Source organism: Eulemur rufifrons, chromosome 2 (assembly GCF_041146395.1).
Source record: "Eulemur rufifrons isolate Redbay chromosome 2, OSU_ERuf_1, whole genome shotgun sequence".
NCBI lineage: Eukaryota > Metazoa > Chordata > Mammalia > Primates > Lemuridae > Eulemur > Eulemur rufifrons.
Genome location: NC_090984.1, coordinates 6309912 through 6329123, shown reverse-complemented (window position 1 = coordinate 6329123; position 19212 = coordinate 6309912). Strand labels below are relative to the sequence as shown.

General features: G+C 63.5%; 1 protein-coding gene across 2 annotated transcripts in view; it reads right to left on the bottom strand.

Annotated features, from left to right (window-relative positions):
* Positions 1 to 2666: 2666 nt before the first annotated feature.
* Positions 2667 to 19212, bottom strand: part of CRTC1 (CREB regulated transcription coactivator 1) — a 66112-nt gene continuing 49566 nt past the window's right edge. For both annotated transcript variants that reach the window (XM_069494181.1, XM_069494189.1), the window contains 8 exons: positions 17786 to 17826; positions 17167 to 17387; positions 12301 to 12425; positions 10565 to 10876; positions 8382 to 8486; positions 5103 to 5189; positions 4322 to 4502; positions 2667 to 2943 (listed from right to left, as the gene is read on the bottom strand). In XM_069494181.1, the coding sequence (XP_069350282.1) occupies positions 2732 to 2943; positions 4322 to 4502; positions 5103 to 5189; positions 8382 to 8486; positions 10565 to 10876; positions 12301 to 12425; positions 17167 to 17387; positions 17786 to 17826 (1284 nt within the window). In that variant the 3' untranslated portion in view covers positions 2667 to 2731. The remainder of the gene's footprint in view (positions 2944 to 4321; positions 4503 to 5102; positions 5190 to 8381; positions 8487 to 10564; positions 10877 to 12300; positions 12426 to 17166; positions 17388 to 17785; positions 17827 to 19212) is intronic.

Genomic DNA, 19212 nt, shown 5'->3' with positions numbered 1-19212 from the left:
AGCTGGGAGCACGAGGGAGGGGTGCGGCTGGGGAATGGCCCGGCCTCCAGCCCGGAGCGGACCAAGCACCCAGGCCTGTCCCCAGCAAGCGAAGACGCCGGCGCTGGGTCTGCATGCACGCCCCACGGCGCAGCGCCTCCAAAATCACAGTATTTCACATCACAAAGCAAAGGGCCGATTCCCTTAAGCTGTCTTGTTTCAGAAACTCTTGGCAATTCAAGAATATTCAGTAGAGAAGTGATATTTAAAGAACAAAACAAAATAAACCCAACAAACACAATGCCCTGATGCAGACCTTGGGAGGCCTGCCCAGGCCCGGGAGGGCTGTGAACCCTTCCAGAACCCGGGGACACCTGGCCCCTGGCCCCTGGCTGGGCCCCGGGGACCAGCACGGCCCCACACCTTCCTGGGACAGTCTGTCAAGTCCTCATTGGAAAAGGAACTCAGTAAAAAACCAAGGCTGTCCGTTAATACGATGTCACCACGCACCTGGCTGGAGGAAGCTGGAAGTGGGCCACGGAGCAGGGAGGCTCAGAGGTCAGTGTCCCCGCTCCCCTGCCTTTCTGCACTGAGACCCTGGGGACAGCAGCAGGGGCTGCCAACGTGCCAGTGTTCCCTAGCAGGTCCCCAACGCCTTGTTTGAGAGTTGCATCCAGGCAGGCTGCTTGTAATTTTATTAAGGCCATTTTTTTTTTTAAAGTTCTACATACAAGTCTAATGGTAATCAAACTCTCCTATGTACATGTAGTTTTTCTTAAAAAAAAAAAAAAAATTGTCCCCACCCTCTGCCCCCAGCCTGTGTGGGAAGAAAAAGCCTTTGTCCTGGCCAGACCAACACCGCGCCCCTGCCCCGCCCAGAACAGCAGGCAGCAGAGAGCACTTCTCACGAGTGGACATGCGCTAACGCGAGGAAGGGACAGTCGCGAGGACTGAATCTGGCTCCTGAGGACAGACAAGATCCGAGACACCACAAAGAAATGCTCCACGCAGAAGGTGCCAGCCCGGCAGGCAGAGAAGCCAGCAAGAATGACAAGATGCAACTTGGGGGCAGTAGAAAAGCCGTTCCTATGCCGAAGTGGCCAACAGAGAACCAGGCCGGCCCCAGAGCCCCCCTTGCAGGGCCTGTGGTTCGGAAGGAGGGTCTGGGATGGCCCCCGGATGCCCTGTTACCCCGGCCCTGGAGGTGCTTCTGGAACCTGCCAATAGAACACACACTGCTGTCTGCCTCCAAGTCCACCTGCCACAGCTCCCAGCTGCCAAGAAGGAGCAACTGGCGGCCGACTCTACCCACTGACGGGGGCGTGGGCCAGAAGCTGGAGGGTCGGGTGGGGAGGGGACAAAATGCCAGCTCTGCCCTGATTCTCAGGGTGGACCAGTAAGAAGACAACCTCATCTCAGGGGCGCTCGCTCCCCCTGCCGGCCCAGACACCCTCCGGGCAGACACGCTTCGGCCGCCGCGGGTCCTGGAGTCTTCAACACGCCCGCTCTGAAAACTGGCGGGCACCTTCCAGGAAGGGCAGGTGGGGCTAGTCTTCGAAAGACCCTCAATAGAAGCAGAGGCTCCTTCCCGGAAGTCTGTTACGTGTAAGTGGAGGCGCCTCCGGCTACCGCAAGCTTCTGCCAAGGCCCCAGGGCCCACCCACCCTGTGGTTTTGCGATAACTTGGGGCGAAACTCAGAAACTCAAAAGGCCGGAGGGGCCGCCTAGGCTGGGCGGGAGCAGACCACTGCAGGGCGCATCACCGACGTTTCCAGTTAGCTTAAAAAATAGATAAAGTAGGATTTCTGGAATAAAAACATGCTCTCAGGCAAGTGTTCTACCTGAAGGATTCAGCTACTCATCTACAACCAAAATGTAAATACAAACCAAAAGAAAAAAAACACAACAAGATTTCCCCGGCCGCCTCCCGCCACCCCTTAAATATTTGACAGTCCCGGTGAGCACGGCGCGGGGGCGGAGGAGGAAAACGAGGTTTGCCCCCAAATCCCCGCCACTGTGTGCGACCCCTCCAGGCCCTTCTGTCCCAGCTGGGTGCTCCACGGCAAGGGTGGCCACCAAGGGACCTGCCTAGGGGTGAGGCAGGGCTGGGGTGACGGAAAGCAGTGAGGAGGGGGCGTCCGGGTGCAGCTGCCCTGCATGCTGTCCTCTGCGCACCCGCCAGGGTGGGCGCCATCGCTGTGTGTGTGCTCAGAAATATAGAAGACAGCCGTCAAAATAGTGTTTATTTCACTTTGCGTCCACCCGTCGCGCCGGCGCCTTCTCCCCTGGGCAGGGCCGGGCTCGCTCTCTGCCTAACCACGGGCTGGGGGTGGCGGGTGGGTGGGGGCACGGGGACCAAGAAAGGCAGTGAGAGCTGGACAACAGTCGGAAAATGCACCGCGGACCATGCGCGCCCCTCCCCCGAGCCCGCCGCCTGCTGCACCCCACAGGGAACGGCTGTCACCCCAACGGGGGTGAGGAACCAGTGCAGGGAGGGTCTGCGGGGGCAGGGGGCTCACAGCCTCCGATCCCAGCCTGGCCTCAGGCGGGCAGGTGGTCGCCCGGCGCTTGGCCTCACGCTGGGCTTCGCGGGAGGTGGACAACCAGGGGACGGGCTGGCAGGGGCGCTTGGCGGCATTGCAAGCTCAGAATCACAAGCTCGGCCGTTGGCGAGGGACGGAGCGCGGCCATCCCCAGGCTGGGGAGACGCCATCGGGACCGCTGAGCAGTGGCGGGTGCCGGGCGTGCCCGCTCACAGACGGTCCATCCGGAAGGTGTCCTCGGTGGCCGGGTCGGCCAGGACCATGTCGGGGTCATTGAGCATGTGTAGTCCGTCCAGGGTCAGGGGGTCGATCTTGAGTTCGTCCAGGGGGAACTGGTTGTCAGAGTCGAAGCTGACGTCACCAACCCCAGCCAGAGAGCTGGTCAGTTCTTTAGAGAGGCTGGGGGGGGACTCTCCCGTCACTGGGGGGTAGGGGTGGGGACAAAAGGCACAGCTTAGCCCTGGCTTCACGGTCACTGTGCCTCTATCACCTGCAACCCTGGGTCAGACCAGGGGTGCTCACCCAGGAGACTCTGTCCCCTGGGGGACACTGACAATGTCTGGGGACATGCTGGTTGTCAGGACTGGGGGAGCGTATATAAATGGCACCTGATTGGAGGTCAGGGCCACTGCTCGGCTCCCTACGTGGACAGGACGGCCCACCACAAACTGTCCAGCACCAGGTGTCAGCGGGCGGAGAAGCCCGGGCTGAGGGCTGCGCCACCGACAAACGAGAAGGTTGCAGGGACCTGTCCCGCCCGCCAGGCTTTGCCCAGAGGTCTGCCCCACAGGAGTCACTGAGAGGCAGGCTGGGATGAGCGTGGGTGCGTCGGGCCCTCCCTGCGGGGACCCAGCTGCTGCTCAGGTTGGAAGAAGCCCTGGTTCCCCCACAAAAACTGAGGTTCAAACTCAGGCTCCCTCCTCTACCCTCAGTGAGATTCTGGGCCTCAGCGTCCAGATCTGGAAAATGGGTCTGAAAGCCCTGCCTTCCTAGGCTGTTGGGACAACCACAGGGGCCGGACTCTCGGATTTCTCCCATGAGCCTGAGGCTGGAGCTTCCACCCTGGAGCACTGTGCTGACCGCCGCCACACCCACAGGGAGGGGAGGAGGCACCAGATTGCGCACTCAGAGCCCAGGACCCAGGGGGCCCTAAACACGGACCCCTCCACCTTGGACATGCCAGTGGGGACAACCGGAGGGTTCTCATCCTCAATCCCCTAACAGCTCTGGCTCGTAAGGGAATTGCTTTCTTCCCTGACAAAACCCAGAATCCCCCAGGGAAAGACAGGTGAGGGTTGCTGTCGAGAGGTCTGGGTTCTCTCATAAATGGAGCAGCAATGTCTTCACATGTGCTGTGCAGGACCGGGTGGCCTGTCCCTGGGTGCCATGCTCAGACTGCTTGGGGGCGCCTGTCACAGCACCTGAGGGCCCTTTGGGGTCTGCTGGCTGCACAGGGCAGGTCCACCATGCAGGGCCCTGGCCAGTCATCTGTAGCCCTGGCACACACCCGGCTACGGCAGGCCAGCGCTGGGCCGTGGGCACGGGGCCCCTGGCTGCGATGGGTGAGTGACTGGCTCTGTCCTAAGCACAGGGCGCTGGACATCTGACCCAGGTGTCTCCCTGGCCTATCCTGAAGCCCAGGGGTGAGTCAAGTTTGGAGGGCGTAGAGGGTCTGGCTTCCTTGGGCCCCCCAAACATGGGGACACAGCCTCAGCCCCGCCACACCTGCCCCCTGCAGGGTGTGGGGGGCTCTGAGCCTGGCTCCATCTCCCAGCCGCCAGCCCCGGCGCCAGCCTCACCTGTGAGGATGATGTTGGGGATGCCACTGTGGCTGGGGTAGCCAAGCTGCTGCGCGTCCGCCAGGCTACCGTGGCTGCCCGTGAGGCCCATCATGGCCGCCTGCGAGTAGTTGAGCGTCGAGCCGGGGCTGTACAGGCTGCTGGAGCTGATGGCGTTCTCCATCATGTTGAACTGCTCCAGCTGGGAAGGGAGGACACCAGGCAGTGAGGACCCCCTCGGGCCCCGCCCAGTCAGCCGCCCCGGGCCCCTGTTGGCCGGCGGCTGAGTGTGGCCGCGGAAGCCGTCCCTGCAACTCTCCCGGCACTGAGGTTGCTGAGCACAGCCCCCCAACCCCAGGCCCCCCCATCCAGGGCGAGGCTCGCCAGACTGATGGATGGATGGATGAGCAAGTGAGTGACCAGCTCCAGGCCGCGGCCAAGCCCTCCCGCGCCCAGATGCCCCAGACTTGGCCTCTACGCAAAGCCAGCACAACCTCCCGGCAAACCCGCGTGCACGGCCCGTGCCCTGCCTGGGGTTTGCCGCCTGCCCTTCTTCCCCCTCTGCCCTTGGCCTCCATTCACAGGCCAGGTGCACAGGCCACACAGGGCAGGGCAAGACACCCCTGCCAGGGGCCGAGGCCTCTGCAGCCCAAAGACAGACGGATAGGCGGGGAGCTGAGGAGCAAAGCCAAGGGGCAGGCGGCATCCCCTGAGCGCGTGCAGCCCGGACTCGCGAGGCCCAGGTCCCGGAGAGCGTCTGCCCTGGGCACCAGCTGCCCAGCAGCCTTGGGCACCCGCTCACCTGGTGGGACAGAGCATTGGCCTGCCTGGCCGCCATCTGCTGCTCATAGTACGCATCCCCAAACACGCTGCCCAGGGTGGAAGAGTGCTGCAGACAGAAGAGAGGCCTGCTGTGGTCACAGCCCTGAGACCAGGCGGGGAGTTGGCACCTCCCAGACCTGGCTGGAGGAGGAGAGGCCCCTGGAACCTCCCGGATGATGCGTGGGATGCAGGAGGCTGATGAAGTTTTCCTTGGGGTGTGCCTCAATCCCAGATGACTGCTTTTGTCCACCGCCTGCTCCTGGGGGCCTCTGTACCCTGACACCCCCACAAACTGCCATCCCCATCCCTTCTCCCTGAGCTGAGGTGCGGGAGGCCCATTTCTGTCACATGGAAGGTGGGGGCTCCAGGGATGAGGAATCCCCACCCAGAAAAGAGCTTGTCCCTGGGGCCAAGGTAGGAGGTACCTGGATGTTATGTTCAGGACAGCAACCCCCGAAGCGCCCCCGGGAAGACAAGGGACAGGACACGGTCCACACATGGACAGGATGGGCGCACGGAGCCGGCCGAGCAAGCACAGGACAGGCCCAGGGAAAGCCCCCACCCGGGCTGCCTCCCCACGAGACCCCCACCCTGCCTCTGCTATCCGAGGCCAGCCAGGGCTCTCGGAGGCATGGGGACAGGGGCTGTCCCCGGCACCATGGCCATCCCCAGGGCTCCCACATAAGGTGTGTGCCCAGCAGGCATCCAGGTAAAGGCCCCCACAGACCAACGGCCCTGGAGGCCCTCTCCTGGAGCTGCCCTTCTGAGTTTTATTCTAGAAAGATTTCCATGCGCTCAGACAACCCAAAGCTCGAGTCTTGGGCCTCAGTCCCAGAGAGGGGCTGGCCACAAACCACTGACCGTCGCTCTGGGAGCTCAGATGGGCCAAGAGCAGGAAGAGACACCCAGTGGGTGAGGGGCCTGTGTAGTCGGACGTCCCATTCAAACGTGAGGGAAGGCTTTACAAGGTGAACCAAGGAAGGACAGGTTCAAAAATTCTGCCTTGGCCCTAAAAGCCAACAGCTTCAGGTTTTGGACGCAGAGGTCACAAGTTTGTGGCTTGGTTTACCCAAGAGGAGAGAAGTGGATGATGGGTAATTTCACATCGGCTGCCGCAGACCTCGCCCAAGGCTGGGGGCAGGTCCGTTCCGGTGCTCAGGGCGCCGGGTGGGGCTGGGCTACTGAGATGCACCTGATCTTGTCCCCATGACCTTGGACTCGGAGAAGCCTGGCACATGCACAGGGACAGAGGCCGCAGTTTCTCTTGTGAGGCTGCCAAGCAGGTTTGCTGTAAAGATGAGCTTGGAAGGAAGGAGGCGGCCGCCCGTGGGACCAAACTGCAGCTGCCTGAGGCCCAGGGCCTGGCTGGGGCGGGACACGATGGCCCTGAGGGCCAGGTGTGGTGGGCCTGGTCAGGGTGGGCTGAGGTGGCTGCCCCGTGAATCCAGGCAGATGGAGGCCTAGGCAGGGAGGCGTGGGGTGGCCTGGACTTGCGGGCCCATGAGCAAGTCCTCCGAGACCCAGCCGCAGAGGGAGCCTAGAACATTCTGCCCCTGAGAGAGTCACCTGCTTTTCCCATTAGCACCCAACAGACACCAGACACACAGACACAGGCTCGATGAGACAGCCACGTGCTCTCTGCCCGCCAGACTAACCCGCTTTGATTTGAGGGCAAAGAATTAACTGACCATTCAGGCGACTCCCCCGAGAACCTGCTCAGCCCGATGCCTGTCCTGCTCCGCCTCGAATGCAAGAGGACGTTACTCAGCAATCAGCCCCACACCAGGCTGCCCACCTGGGACAGGCCCCACCTGCTGCTTCTCCTGCCTGGACCAGCGTCCCTCCCCCAACAGTGCCACATGACGAGACAGTCTCCGGAGCCCGGCGGGTGGACTGAGCATGTGCAGACACCAGGTGACCCCCACGCTACCCCGAGTGCACCTCCGCCCTCCCCACTTGCCTACGGGGCAGGGGGCTGTAGGAGGTGGTCCCAGGGGATCCTGGGCTGATGGGGCAGATGTCCCCACACACGACCGAGAGCTGGAGATATGGGGACAGAGGAGCCCGACTGTCCTTGCCTGTGGCACCTCACAGCACGTGCCCTGCCTGAGACAAGGGAGTCTAACCTCGTTCCTGGAGGGATGGCGGCACCCGCGGCTGTGCTAGCGGGAAGGGGGACCCTATCGTGCCCTCCACCAGGTGCAGAGGATGGTGCCGGGGCTCTGGGCATGGGGCTCTGGGCATGGCAGCGGCTCCTAGGGGTTTCTCAGCTTGGTGACGTTTTGGGGATAGGATGGCCCCAGGGTGGTGGGGGCTGGGGAGAATCTGCCACCAGGGTGAGAAGTCGGGGGCTGTGGGCATCCCCTCTCCCCCAGCAGAGGTTCCAGATAGAACGCGGGCTCTCCTGAGGCCGAGGCCACACTGAGACGCCAGGGCAAAATACGAACAGCGTCAACCGAGCAGCAAGCCAGCATGGATGCTTCCACAGCTGGGCGTGGACGTGGGCATCCGACAGCTGGGGTCCAACTGCACCAGGTGTGGCGGAAAAACAAGCCTGCCGGATGAGGTCACACCCTGCCCAGTCACCTGGGGCCTGGGGCCAGCCCCAGTCCGTGGGATGGGGACAAGGGCCCCAGAGATGCTGCAGAGCCGCTCGGAGAAGCTTCCTGGGCTAGGGTTCTGGTGGCCGAGGGACACGCCTTCCGATGGGTGGAGGGGAGAGGCAGGGGCTGAGGAGTGGGAGACTCCTCCCTCCACTTCCGGGAGCCCAAGTTCAAGGCTGCAGGGCAGCCGGGCTTGGGCTCCTACTCTGGACTGCACCTTGGGCGGATTCTGGTGCCCAAAGGGTGTGGAGAGGCATCACTACCGGGCCGCTCGGTGGGGACACCCAGGTGTGGCTGCCACAGGGCTACTGCCATTACTATTGTCACTAAATGGAGTGAGTCGTTTCTACCACTCCCAGGTGGTACTTGGCAGTGACCCCAAAGGCCAACAGGAATCTTGGCAGCTGCCAGGAAGGGGCCTGTGGCAGCTGGAGGCAGTGCCCCCTCCCCTGCCTTCGCCCAGGGCAGGCGTCCCTGGTCCTGTCCCCACCCTGTGCAGCCTGGTGGGTGCACAGCTCTGGTCTGATGGAGTGGGCGAGATGGGATGGAGTGAGGCGTGAGGCACAGACAGTGGGCACGTGGGCGGGGGGCACACAGAGCATGAACCGCGACTGGAGTGTGGGGCCAGGGGTCGAGGGTGAGGCGGTGTCCCTTACTTGTGGGGAGCTCCCGGGGGAGAAGCCTTGATTGGAGACAGGCGAGGTGGGAGACTGGTTGGCCGGAGAGCCGGCGCTAGTGCGGTACTGCTGCAGAGCCGGCGCCTGTGACGACAGACAGGTCAGGACGCCGGCGGGGCCCAGCTGCCCTGCGTGCCCTGGGGCTCCAGTCCTGGCCTCCTGGGAGTGGCCTGTGTGTCACTCAGCCCCCCAGCAGGTCCTCCCACCTCAGATGTCTTGGTGACCAGTGCCACCCTGCGGGTAACCAGACCCTGGGCACCTGCAGGAAGGTGGGTCCCTGAGCCCTGTCAGCCTGAGATCTCAGGGGACCTGCCTCCAAAGCCAGCTCCCTGGGAAGGAGTGGCATGGAGGGGAGGGGGCTACAAGGACCCAGAACCCAACCTCAGAGAGCTGCCCGGCTTTGCAGGGCTGCAGGAGGGTGACCAAAGGGTTAGCCTCGACTCAGCAGGCTTCAGAGCCAGACAGCCGTGTGTGCACACACATGCACACAATGACAGCCACACACGTGCACACATCCACACGTGTATATACACACCCACGCGTGCATATCACATATACGTGCACCCACCCACGCATCCAAACCACACACGGGTACACAAGCCCACGCACACCCACCCAGGTGGTGCCGCCTTCTGCCCCTGACTGCCCTCGCTGTGCGCCCTGGGCAGGTCCCCTGGCTCTCAGCCCCACGTCTGGCAGCCCGCCTGAGTGATGCCCTGAAAGACCTCCGAGGGGCAGCTGCCTCAACCCGCTCGCAGGACAGGAGGCCTGGCTTCTCACTGTGGTGACCCACCCCTCAGACGCAGGGCCAGGCCAGCCTGGGGCCTGGAGCCAGACCACACTGCGGCCCTGGCCCAGCCCTGCCGTGTGCCCGCCGACAAGCTGCCCAACCTTTCTGAGCCTGCTGGTCAAGGAGGCCTGGACAGCTGGCCCAGGGGCCTGTGACTGCCCCATCCCCCCATTTCCTCAGTGGCCCTAAGTAGTTTGGGGGGCTGAGTCCAGGCGGGGCAGAGGCAGGGTGGAAGGTGGTTAGGCTTGCTCAGCAGGGTGGGGTGGTGCAGGTACCAGCGTGGTCACCTGGGGATGCCCAGCTCGGGCCTTCCCAGAGTTGGAAAGGGGAGTGACCACGGAGACTGCCCTCACCTGGCGAGTCTGGGCGGAACCTGTTCTCTGGTGGGGGTGGTGCTGGGTGTGGACACCTGACCCAGCAGCCCTGGGAGGGGCCGCCTCTGCACCAAGCCTGGACACCTTGTCTCCTGAGACCACCCGGCTCCAAAGCAAGGCCCTATCTTCAGAGGTTCCCCTGGCACCTGCCTGGCTGCTTTCTTGCCTGGGGGAGCCCTGGCTGGGTGCTCTCCGAGGGGTCAGAGCAGTTTGGGAATGTGGGTCTCTACCTATAGGGCCACCTGTCCGCCCCAGCCCGCTCAGGGGGCCTGCTCTTTGCAGAGTGCCTGACGTTTCGATGCAATTAGCCGGAGGCTTGCAGCTGGGGGCTGCGTGGGAGAACTCGCCGTGCTTGCGGATGTGGCCAAATCTAGCTGTGACCCACCCGTCCTGCCCCCACTGGAGCAGCTAGGATGAAAGTCTGGACAGGTGGGAAGGTTTGTGGGTACAAGGGTGCAAACCCAGTGCCTGTTACTGAGCCTAGCCCTGGGCGGGGGGTCCCAGGGGCTGAGCTGCAGCCTTCTGGCCTTGCCGGCACCTGGATGCCTCACACGTTGAGTCTGAGGTCTCACAGGGGCTGGCCTCGTCCTTCCTTCCCCTCTGAGCTGGAGTGGGTCCCCCTGGCTTCCGAAGTCTGCTCCCTGGGCCCTGGGAAATCTCATCTGGCTCCCAGGAAGCCTGGCTTCAGGGAGGGGCCACGGTGACCAAGAGTGTGTGCTTAGCAGCCGGACACTGCGTGGCCCACCTTGGGGGGAGTCTGGGGCCAGTCGACTCAATTTTGCCTCAGTTTTCCCATCTGTACAAGGGGTGACGATCCCAGCTGAAGGATTCCAAGTGGTAACTCCTGTGGAGTGCCCGCTCTGGGGCAGTGTCTGCCTCGGTCCCGACCCCGGCCCCTCGGCTTCAACACGGCTGCCCAACATGCAGCAGGGGCCCCAGCCGTCCTCCTGCTCCTGGAGCCCCCCAGCCAGGCCCCTGGGACCCCGCCCTGGGCTTACCGAGGCGATGTCGATCCCCATCGACGGCTGGCCTGGGTTCTCTGAGGGGGACTGGGGGAGAGAGGACGGTACCGTGACCGCAAGTGGGGGTGGCTGTGGCCCCCGAGTCAGGCTAGCACTCGGCAGCAGGGGGCCGCCTGGGGGGAGGTGGACGGGTGCCTGTGGGGGTGGTGGTGGCTGCTGGGACGCAGGCGGCGGCGGCGGTGGCGGCGGCGGGGGCTGGGGCTGTGGCGGCGGCTGCGGGGAGCCCGCCTGGGTGAAGAAGGCGTAGGGCAGCTGCTGCTCCAGAGACAGGGCGTCCATGGCCACGGCCTGCGGGGAGAGGGGCAGCAGGCGGGAGTTGGGCCAGGCTCCTGCACGGCCGGTGCGCTCAGTCCCAGTGTGAGGACAGACCCTGCGAGGTCCGGCCCCTGGGCTGGGTGTGCCCCACCACGAGGAAGCTGCGGCCTAGCGAGGGCGGGCTGGGGCTGGACGGGGCCTGGGCGCCCAACCCAGCCTTCCTGACAAGCCTCGTCATCCTCGGTGCACACCTCGAGGCCCGGGCAGTCCCAGCTGCTGCAGGGCAGGCACGAGGACGGTCACACTCAGGTAGCCCAGTAGGTGGCCAGCCCCGCACTCCTCTGGGGTCCTACAAGGGGAGGAACCCCTTTGCCTACTCTGGGGACGCTGGAGAGGACAGGGCTGACGGAGACACCAGCGTGGTCACTCAGCGAGGGCTGGCCTAGGACCCCCTGGGAGTTGGCAAGAGGAAAGTAAACAAGAGAGAGTCTGTGTGGAAACTCACGGCCAGGCGGCCATAAAGCCAACGGTCGCTGGGGCAGCTCGGGGTCCCTGTGCTCTGAGGCTGGCTGTGCCCAGGAGCCACGGCACAGAAACACTCAGTGGGACGTCTGGCCTCTAAGAAGCAGGGGAAAGTTTATGAGTGAAAAGGTTTCCAGATGGGGCAGGAGTCACAGACAGACACAGGCTAGCTCGCGGACAGGGCGCCCACAGCTCTGTCCAGATCATGACCCAGGACAATCTTACAGGCAGTCAGAGACACGGGGCATGAGGCACTGAGGGGAAACCAGGTCCACGCCAGGCACGGAAGGTCAGGGGGAATCACTGTTAATGTCATTGTTGGTGGACAATGCCACTGTGGTTCTGTCAAAAACAATCACATAGCACGGCGCGGTGGCTCACGCCTGTAATCCTGGCACCTTGGGAGGCTGAGGAGGGAGGATGGCTTGAGCCCAGGAGTTGGAGGTTGCAGTGAGCTCTGATTGGGCCACTGCACTCTAGCCGGGAGCGACAGAGCAAAGACTCTCTCTTAGGGGTACGAAAAAAAGATTGTAAAAGAATACTACGAACAACTGTACACCAGCAAACTGAACAACCAAGATGAGATGGCCAGGATCCTAGATACAAACAAACTATCAAAAAAAGTCAAAGCAGCAAATATGGCAACTTGAAAAAATAAAAGCTAAACTGTCTAAACATTTTATTATGGAAGATTTCGACTAGACCCTAAAGAAGAGAAAGAGGCACGATGAAGAATGCCCAGTCACACCCAGAACGAGACAAAGGTCGCCGGGTCTACCAGTGATTGGGTATTTGAAAATTTTATAATAAAAATTAAAAGCATTGACAGCATTTCCAAGATTCCGTGGCCTCCTGGAAGGAGCAGGAGGCCCCCCAGGGAGGCAGAGCCAGGCCCCCATCTTCCCCATCCACGTGCCCCCACTTCGCCCTCGAACCTGAGTGATGGGTGACAGCGGGGACAGGGTGGGTGACGTCTGCTGCCGCCTCGCCTCTGTGCTCAGGGACAGGGGGCTGACGCCGGCCGGGCGGTGCTGCGGAGAAGAGCCGGGCGTGCTCATCCCTGGAGAGGAAGGTGGGAAGGGAGGGGTGGGTGTGAGACGGGATCAGCAAGGAAGGGCCCCCACACCGCACGGAACAGCTCGACTGCGCAGACAGAAGCCAGGGAGCACGACCCCACTGCCAAACTTGGGATGGCCCCTCCGAGGCCCCAGTTCCTGACCCTGGGGTCCCGCAGCCCAGCTCGGTCTCTGTTCTGTTCCTTCCCACTGGCCCCACCAGCTCTCCGGGAGGCGAGTGTCCCACAGACCCAGCCAATCAGCGCTTCCCCCATTCTGGAGCATGGCCGGCCCCCAGCTGGGCATGCGACCAGGCTGTCCAGTCAGAGCCTGCCTGGGGACTTTGGATGGAATTCCAAAGAGGGCTGTCTGAAGCTGTGGGGAGCACCCTGTGACCACAGGGCAGGGGCTGGCTGAAGACCTGGGGGCAGAGGCAGCACCGGAGCCCCATCCAGCCACACCAGCACTTTCTGCTTTCAGGAAGCATCAACCCCCTTTGCTTCAACTGGCGTGGGCTGCAGGTAGGCCCTGCCCAGCACCGCGGCTTCCTCTCTTGCCTCACAGCTCTCCTTGCCCCCTTCGACGAACATGTCCACTCCTGTAACCGCCCCTCTTGGCCCATGTCCCACATCCATGCCCCCCCCCACCCTGTGTACTCCCCATGCTGGGGCGCTGCCCCCGCGGGGCTGCCTGAACTACAAACCCTTCCCCAGCAATCTTTCCCCTCCCCGCCCGAGCCCGACGTACTCATTCCTGCTGGAGCAGGAATCGCGGGATTCCACTGCAGTGAAGGAGCTGGGTGAGGCCGAGGTCACTGTGGCAGCCGTTGGGGCCTGCCGGTTACCCTAGGGCACCATGCCAGGGAGGCAACGGGCCCCCAGATGGTAGGGGGAGCCCCGGGGGCCTGGCTTGACCCCAGTCTACCCCGAGACTCAGTTTCCTGGTTGGCAAGATGCAGATGGTAACAGCTGCCCTCCCAGGTTCAATGTGAGGCCCCGGTGAGGTCATGAGCAGGCTCTGAAGGAGTCTGGCCCACAGTCACGGCCGGCTGATGCCACCTGACTCACCGCAGGAGATCTGGGCCCATCCTGCCGAGGGCACCAAATTAACCTTGTTCCGGCAGACGGGACGGGGGGATGCACGGCCTACGGGATGAACTGCCTCCTCTGTGCCCAGGGCAGCTGCTCACGGGGCGAGCTTGGTCACGCCAGCACTTCCTTTCGGATGCCCTGGCGGCTCCGCTCGGTGGAGCACTCTGAGGGGGGCCCTGGCCCCGCTGAATGCTCCTGGGGCAGGGCTCAAGTGCTAGTGTCTGTGCAGACCCTGGGCGTCAGAATCAGCGACGTCAACGGAAGCACCCAGAGGCCTGGCAGGAGTCTGGGAGATGCCCACGCGGAGCACACACACAGTCGGGCCCCTGGGCCGCTCCCCTTTCTTCTCTGGAATGTCCACTGCTGCATGTGCCCAGCAGGCCAAGGGACACAAGGTGCCCAGGTGAGTAGCAGATGTCGGGGCCTGGTAAGTGGCAGAGGCAAGTGCCAGGAGGGTGTGGATGTGGGGCAACGGGGGCGGGTGGGGCCTGTGGCAAACGGATGCTCTTGGCCCACCTACTGCTGTGGGACATCGACCCACCGCCACTGGGCCTTCTGATTCTCCGAGAGTAGCCAGGAAGCTGCCCCTCACTCTCCCGATGTGTAAATGTGGACTCACAGTGCAGTCACGCGTCACTTAACGAAGCGATGTGCTATGAGAAAGGCATCGTCAGGCGAGCCTGTCGCTGTGCAAACGTCACAAGGTGCGCTCACACAGACCTAGGCGGCAGAGCCTGCCACGCACACCGCGGCTGCACGGGACAGCCCTGCTCCGAGGCCGCGGCCTGCACAGCGCTACTGTGCTGAACGCTGCAGGCGACTGTGACACAAGGGTGAGTATCTGCGTATTGAAACATACAAAATTACAATAAAAATGTGGTATTACGATCTGATGGGACCATCTTTGTATTCGAGGTCCGTGGTCGGCTGAAACGTTGTGCGGCATGTGACTGTATCACAGCTGCACAGCTGTGGGCCACACGAAACACACCCCTGGGCTGGATTTGGCCCTTGGGCCGCCAGTCTCTATCTACCCTGAATACAAGGGAGGTTTTAGTCCTCTGCTGGGCTGCAAAGTGAGCTCGCGGCCACCCCTAGACGGGCCAGTTGGCCCAGGAGGGCGGACGGGTGCCTTGCTATTGAATTTCTTTTGGCAAACTGGTCACCTTCGGCAACAGGCGTGGAGCCAGCTGGATGGGAAGTCTGGGGCGGGCAGGGAGCGCGGCCAGGGGCGGGCGGGCCGGGTGGGCCAGGTGGCAGGGGCCTGCCCGGCCGGCCTCAGAGCTGTGCCAGGCAGGAGGACCCAGGGCCCGCCCTCCTCCCGTGCTCTGGCCAGCAGCCAGGGACACGGCCTGGGCAAACATGCAAGGAGCGGGCGGGGGGGTGGGGGGACGCTCTCTCTCCCAGGCAGCGAAGTCCTCTGTCTTCCTCCCTGAGGGGCTCGCGGTCTGACCAGCAGGCAGACTGGGGGGTGGGGGTGCAGCCTCCACGTGCACCAGCGGCTCTGCTTGATTTAAAAGGCGCCTGGAAAGTGAAGCCCCTGCCAGGCGAGCTGTTGGAGCGGCAGGTTCACAAACAACCAACACATGTCAGACATTAGTGGGCCCCGCGCTGGCCACCACCGGCTACGGTTTTCACATGTGTTGTGTGTTTCCCTGGGCTTGTTTAGACTGGGCGCAGGCTGGAGGTGCGTGGCTCCTGGGCGGGCGCTGGGGGGCTGCCAAGGACGTTCCGGGGGAGGAGGGGTGCCCTGGAGGCCGAGGGGAGACGTGAGGGGGGAAACAGGGCTGGGAGACGGTGGCTTGTCCCGCCCCAGAGCAGGGGGCACCTGCAGCCTTCGAGCTGCCCTCAGGCTCACTCCCTCCACACAGGCGTGTGGGGATGCCGCCTGCCTGGCTCTCAGGGTGCGTGGGGTCCTCTCAATCCACCCACTGTGTTTTCTGGGCCTTCTCTGGTGTTCTCTGCCTGGGCGGCTGAGCCTAGAGGGCACAGGGCCAGGGTACAGGAGACAGAACACAGCCTCGATGCGCTCAGCTGGCTCCCTCCTCCGTTCTGGTCTCCATGCCCTGGTCTAAAAGCCCGAACGCTGGCACCATCCTCCATGCCCCTAAGCTGGCCCCAGCCCCAAAGGCATCAAAGCCAGAGCAACTCCGGATGCCCCACTCTCCCCACTGCCTGCATCAACCCGGCCCCAGGCCAGCCAGTTCCACCCTGAAGTCTCCCTGCAAAGCACCAGGCTGGGGTCCTGCCCTGCTCCAGACACAGCCCCTTCTCCCCAGGGTGATCAGAGGAACTCTGCCAAATACAAACTTATGCACGTGACTACTGTCTCGTGGAAAACCCTCACCAGCGCTGCCTGCCAAGCCTAGGGTGGAAGCAGGATGGGCTGGGGGCCGGGGCCGGTGCTGGTCTGTTCTATGGCTATGGGACAGGACAGAGTGCACGTCCAGGTGGCCTGGGTTGCTCCCACCACCTGACGTACCCCCTCCCTGGCCCCTCTGCCTGTGCCACCACCTGGGGCTGGCTGACGCCACCGAATCTCTCCTCCTCGGAGGCCAGATGCCTGCTGCCCCCCAGATGCAATCCCACACACCGCACACAAACAGGAGCGGGCGCAGAGTGCAGAAAAGTGACACAGTGCAAGGCCAGGGGCCGGGACGGCCTCATGGGCGGGAAGTGGGGCAGATGACGGAGGAGCCCTGCCCATGGAGGAGAACTGTGGGGCCGGGACAGCACGTGCAAAGGTCCTGGGGTTGGGGGCAGGGCCGGGACTCACACTCAGAAGACAGAGGGTGAACCATGATGTACTTCCTGGGCCCTGGGGTCTTGAGCTTTCACTGAGAGGGTGTCGGCAGGGCGGGAATGCTCAAGGTTCAGAGCACAGAAAGGCCATGAGCTGACAGCTGTTCTTGGTAAAGGAGAGGCCGGGGGCCCAGGGGAGGGTCTGGGTTGGGCCAGGTCCTGACAGTGGGACCAGCAGGACATGAGGACGATGGGCTGGGGTGGGGAGAGGACAGGAGAGTTAAGGGGGACACCTCTGCAGCCAGTGGGGGCCACTACAGGAGGGTCTCTGGGAGGGGCAGGGTTATCAGTGCCGGGAGCTAATGGCTGGGCAAGGGGCCCACGCGATGTCCCTGCGGATGTGGCGGAGGGAGGCATGAGCACGGCGCTGGGGAGGGGCAGGACTGCAGTGCCACAAGTAGGCCGCACAGTCAGACGTGGGGTGGGGGAAGCTGGTCCCGCCCTGTCAGGGGCTGGGAGTGAGGAGGGCAGACGGAAGGCCTGGCCCACCCCGGCTGGGCTAAACCCCGCAGGGCTCCCCTCCTGGGCTCCTTAGCCTCTCTCTGAAGCCCTAGGCACTGCCCTACACCCTTAGAACCGCAGTCGGATCCCTGGGGCACCATGTGCTCCCCACATGGGGCCTGTGCCCAGGCCGTGCCCTCCACCTGGGATGCCCTTCCCCGTCGGGTCAGCCTAGAAACTCCAAGCCCCTCACGGAGGGTCTCTCAGCCTCCCCACCCCTTGGAATTCCTGGCATTTGGGACGTGACCCTGCTAACTTGTCACTAAGTTATCATCCAAATGCATGTGCCGTCTTCACCAGCTGACGGGCACGGTGCGCGAACGCAGGAGCCCAGCCGCGTCCCAGGCCTTACCCTGGCCGGCGCCGCCGATGCCCAGGTGCGTGAGGGTGGCCGCGAGGTTGCCGGTGCTGCCGGAGCTGCTCAGCGCGGGGAAGGTGGGCTCCTCGGGGTCCAGTGGGGTGGGCAGCGGGGAGGGGAAGTGGATGTTGGTCAGGTCGGGCAGGGAGCCCCCCGTGTTGTGAGTGGCGGGGATCAGGGCTGCAGTGTTTTCCTGGTCCACGGACGGGAAGATGCTACGGAGAGGCCAGAGGTGGGAGGTGAGCTCGGGACACGGTGGCCGGGCCTCCCTGGGAGCTGTGGTGGTGGCAAGAGACGGCTGAGGCAGAAAATTAGGGGGTGCAAAATGACACCCCTCAATAATGTCCCACCATGCAGCACCTGGAATGGGACCTTAGAGAGTAGCCTATTCCCAGGCGGGGGCAGGGACGGCCCTGTGCTGGGGACGGGGCGTGTCTAAAGGGGTGGGCCTGCGGGGAGCTCTGTCACGGAGGGGCCAGAGCGTCCCCTGCGGTGGGGCTTGCTGGGTGGCCCCCCTTGCCAGGACTTGCAGCCTCAACGGGGCAGAAGGAAAGCCCCGGGCGGGGGGACGGCACCGCCGAGGGTGTGCAGGACGGGCCCTGCAGAGACTTACTTGATTCCGGGGACCTCACAGGACTTGGGCCTGGACCCCGTCTGAAAAAGAAGACAGGAGAGGATGAGCCGGGGCCTCCTCGTGCACACCGTGCCTCCCTGTGGCACGTCTGGTCCCCCCACGAGGCCAAGAGATGCTCCATGAGACCTGAGCTTGGTGGGTGTCAGGAAAGTGAAGGACAGGTGGCCCCACAGGGTGGACAGGCATGTCCCAGACACGCCCAGGGACACAGCCAAGACTTATGCAGAGAGGGTCCCCTCCCCCAGCTCCTGTCCTCAGTGGGGAGACGGCCCAACTCCACTCTGTCCACCTGGGGGGGTGGGCACAGCCAAGGGGTGACAGTCCCCTGTCAGAGCAGGCGTCCGGGAAGAATGTGGTATTCAGCTCCTTACACACCCCCAGGGCTGTGGCAGAGGGGCCACTGGAAAGCCAGTGTCCGAGACAGCACCCCTGTAGCCGCCCCACCCCCACCCCATTCCTGATCATGGCAGCGGGGGCTCCTGGGGCAGGAGCAGCCACCAGTCTCAGGGCAGTGGGTTGGGCCCCAAGTCCAAGGCAAAGGAGGACACTAAGTCAGGGAAGCCCGAGGAGGCCTGGACTAGATGCCCTAAACACAGCTCAGAGGCCACAGCCCCTGCCTCAGGGCCGACCAGCCTTCTAGCAACAACCCAGAGGTGAGACTCCCACCCAGGACCACGGGCTTCTCCGCGTGCTCCCTGAGAGTCCCGAGATGTCCCTCTACTCTGCAGGCAGCCACACTCACCGCCCGCTGACCAGGGCTCGGGAAGCCCCTGATGTGACACCAGTTTCACAGCTAGGCTGGGAGACACTTCTGGAAGACACGGTACGTGGCAGGCACCCATGATGGGCACCTCCTGCCGTGTGGCCCACAGAAGCCCTGAGTTCTGAACCACGGGAAGGCTGCTCCTCCCACTAACGAGTTGCAATGCGCCTCCAAGGCCGCCTCAGGCAGGGCAGGGTCCAGCTGTGGGCTGGGGTCTCGGGGGTAGCGGGTTGCCTCTGAGCACCCTCCACCCATGGGCAGGGCCCCAGCTGCGCTGTGCGCCGGCCCTGGGGACGGGTGCCCAGGGGAACCTTGGCAGTAGGACCCTGCTGTCCTCCCCGTGCATCAGGGACACTTGCACCAGCCAAGACGGGGGACTGTCGGCTCCAGGCAGGGGCCCCCACAAGTCTTGTTCAGAGACAAAGGAGGGAACCTTCTGATCGAGGCAGGCATGACCAGACAGAGTCCCGTCTATTGACGGAGGGCTCTGCGTGTGTCATGTTTCCGCCACCTGGGCCCTTGGGCAGACACTTCTGGAGGAGTCTCCGGGGATTATCAGATGAGAAAGGCAAGCCCACTGGCAGAGGGCGGGCCACAAGGGGGAAGCGCCCAGCCAGCCCCGGGGGTGGCGTGCGACCAGTGG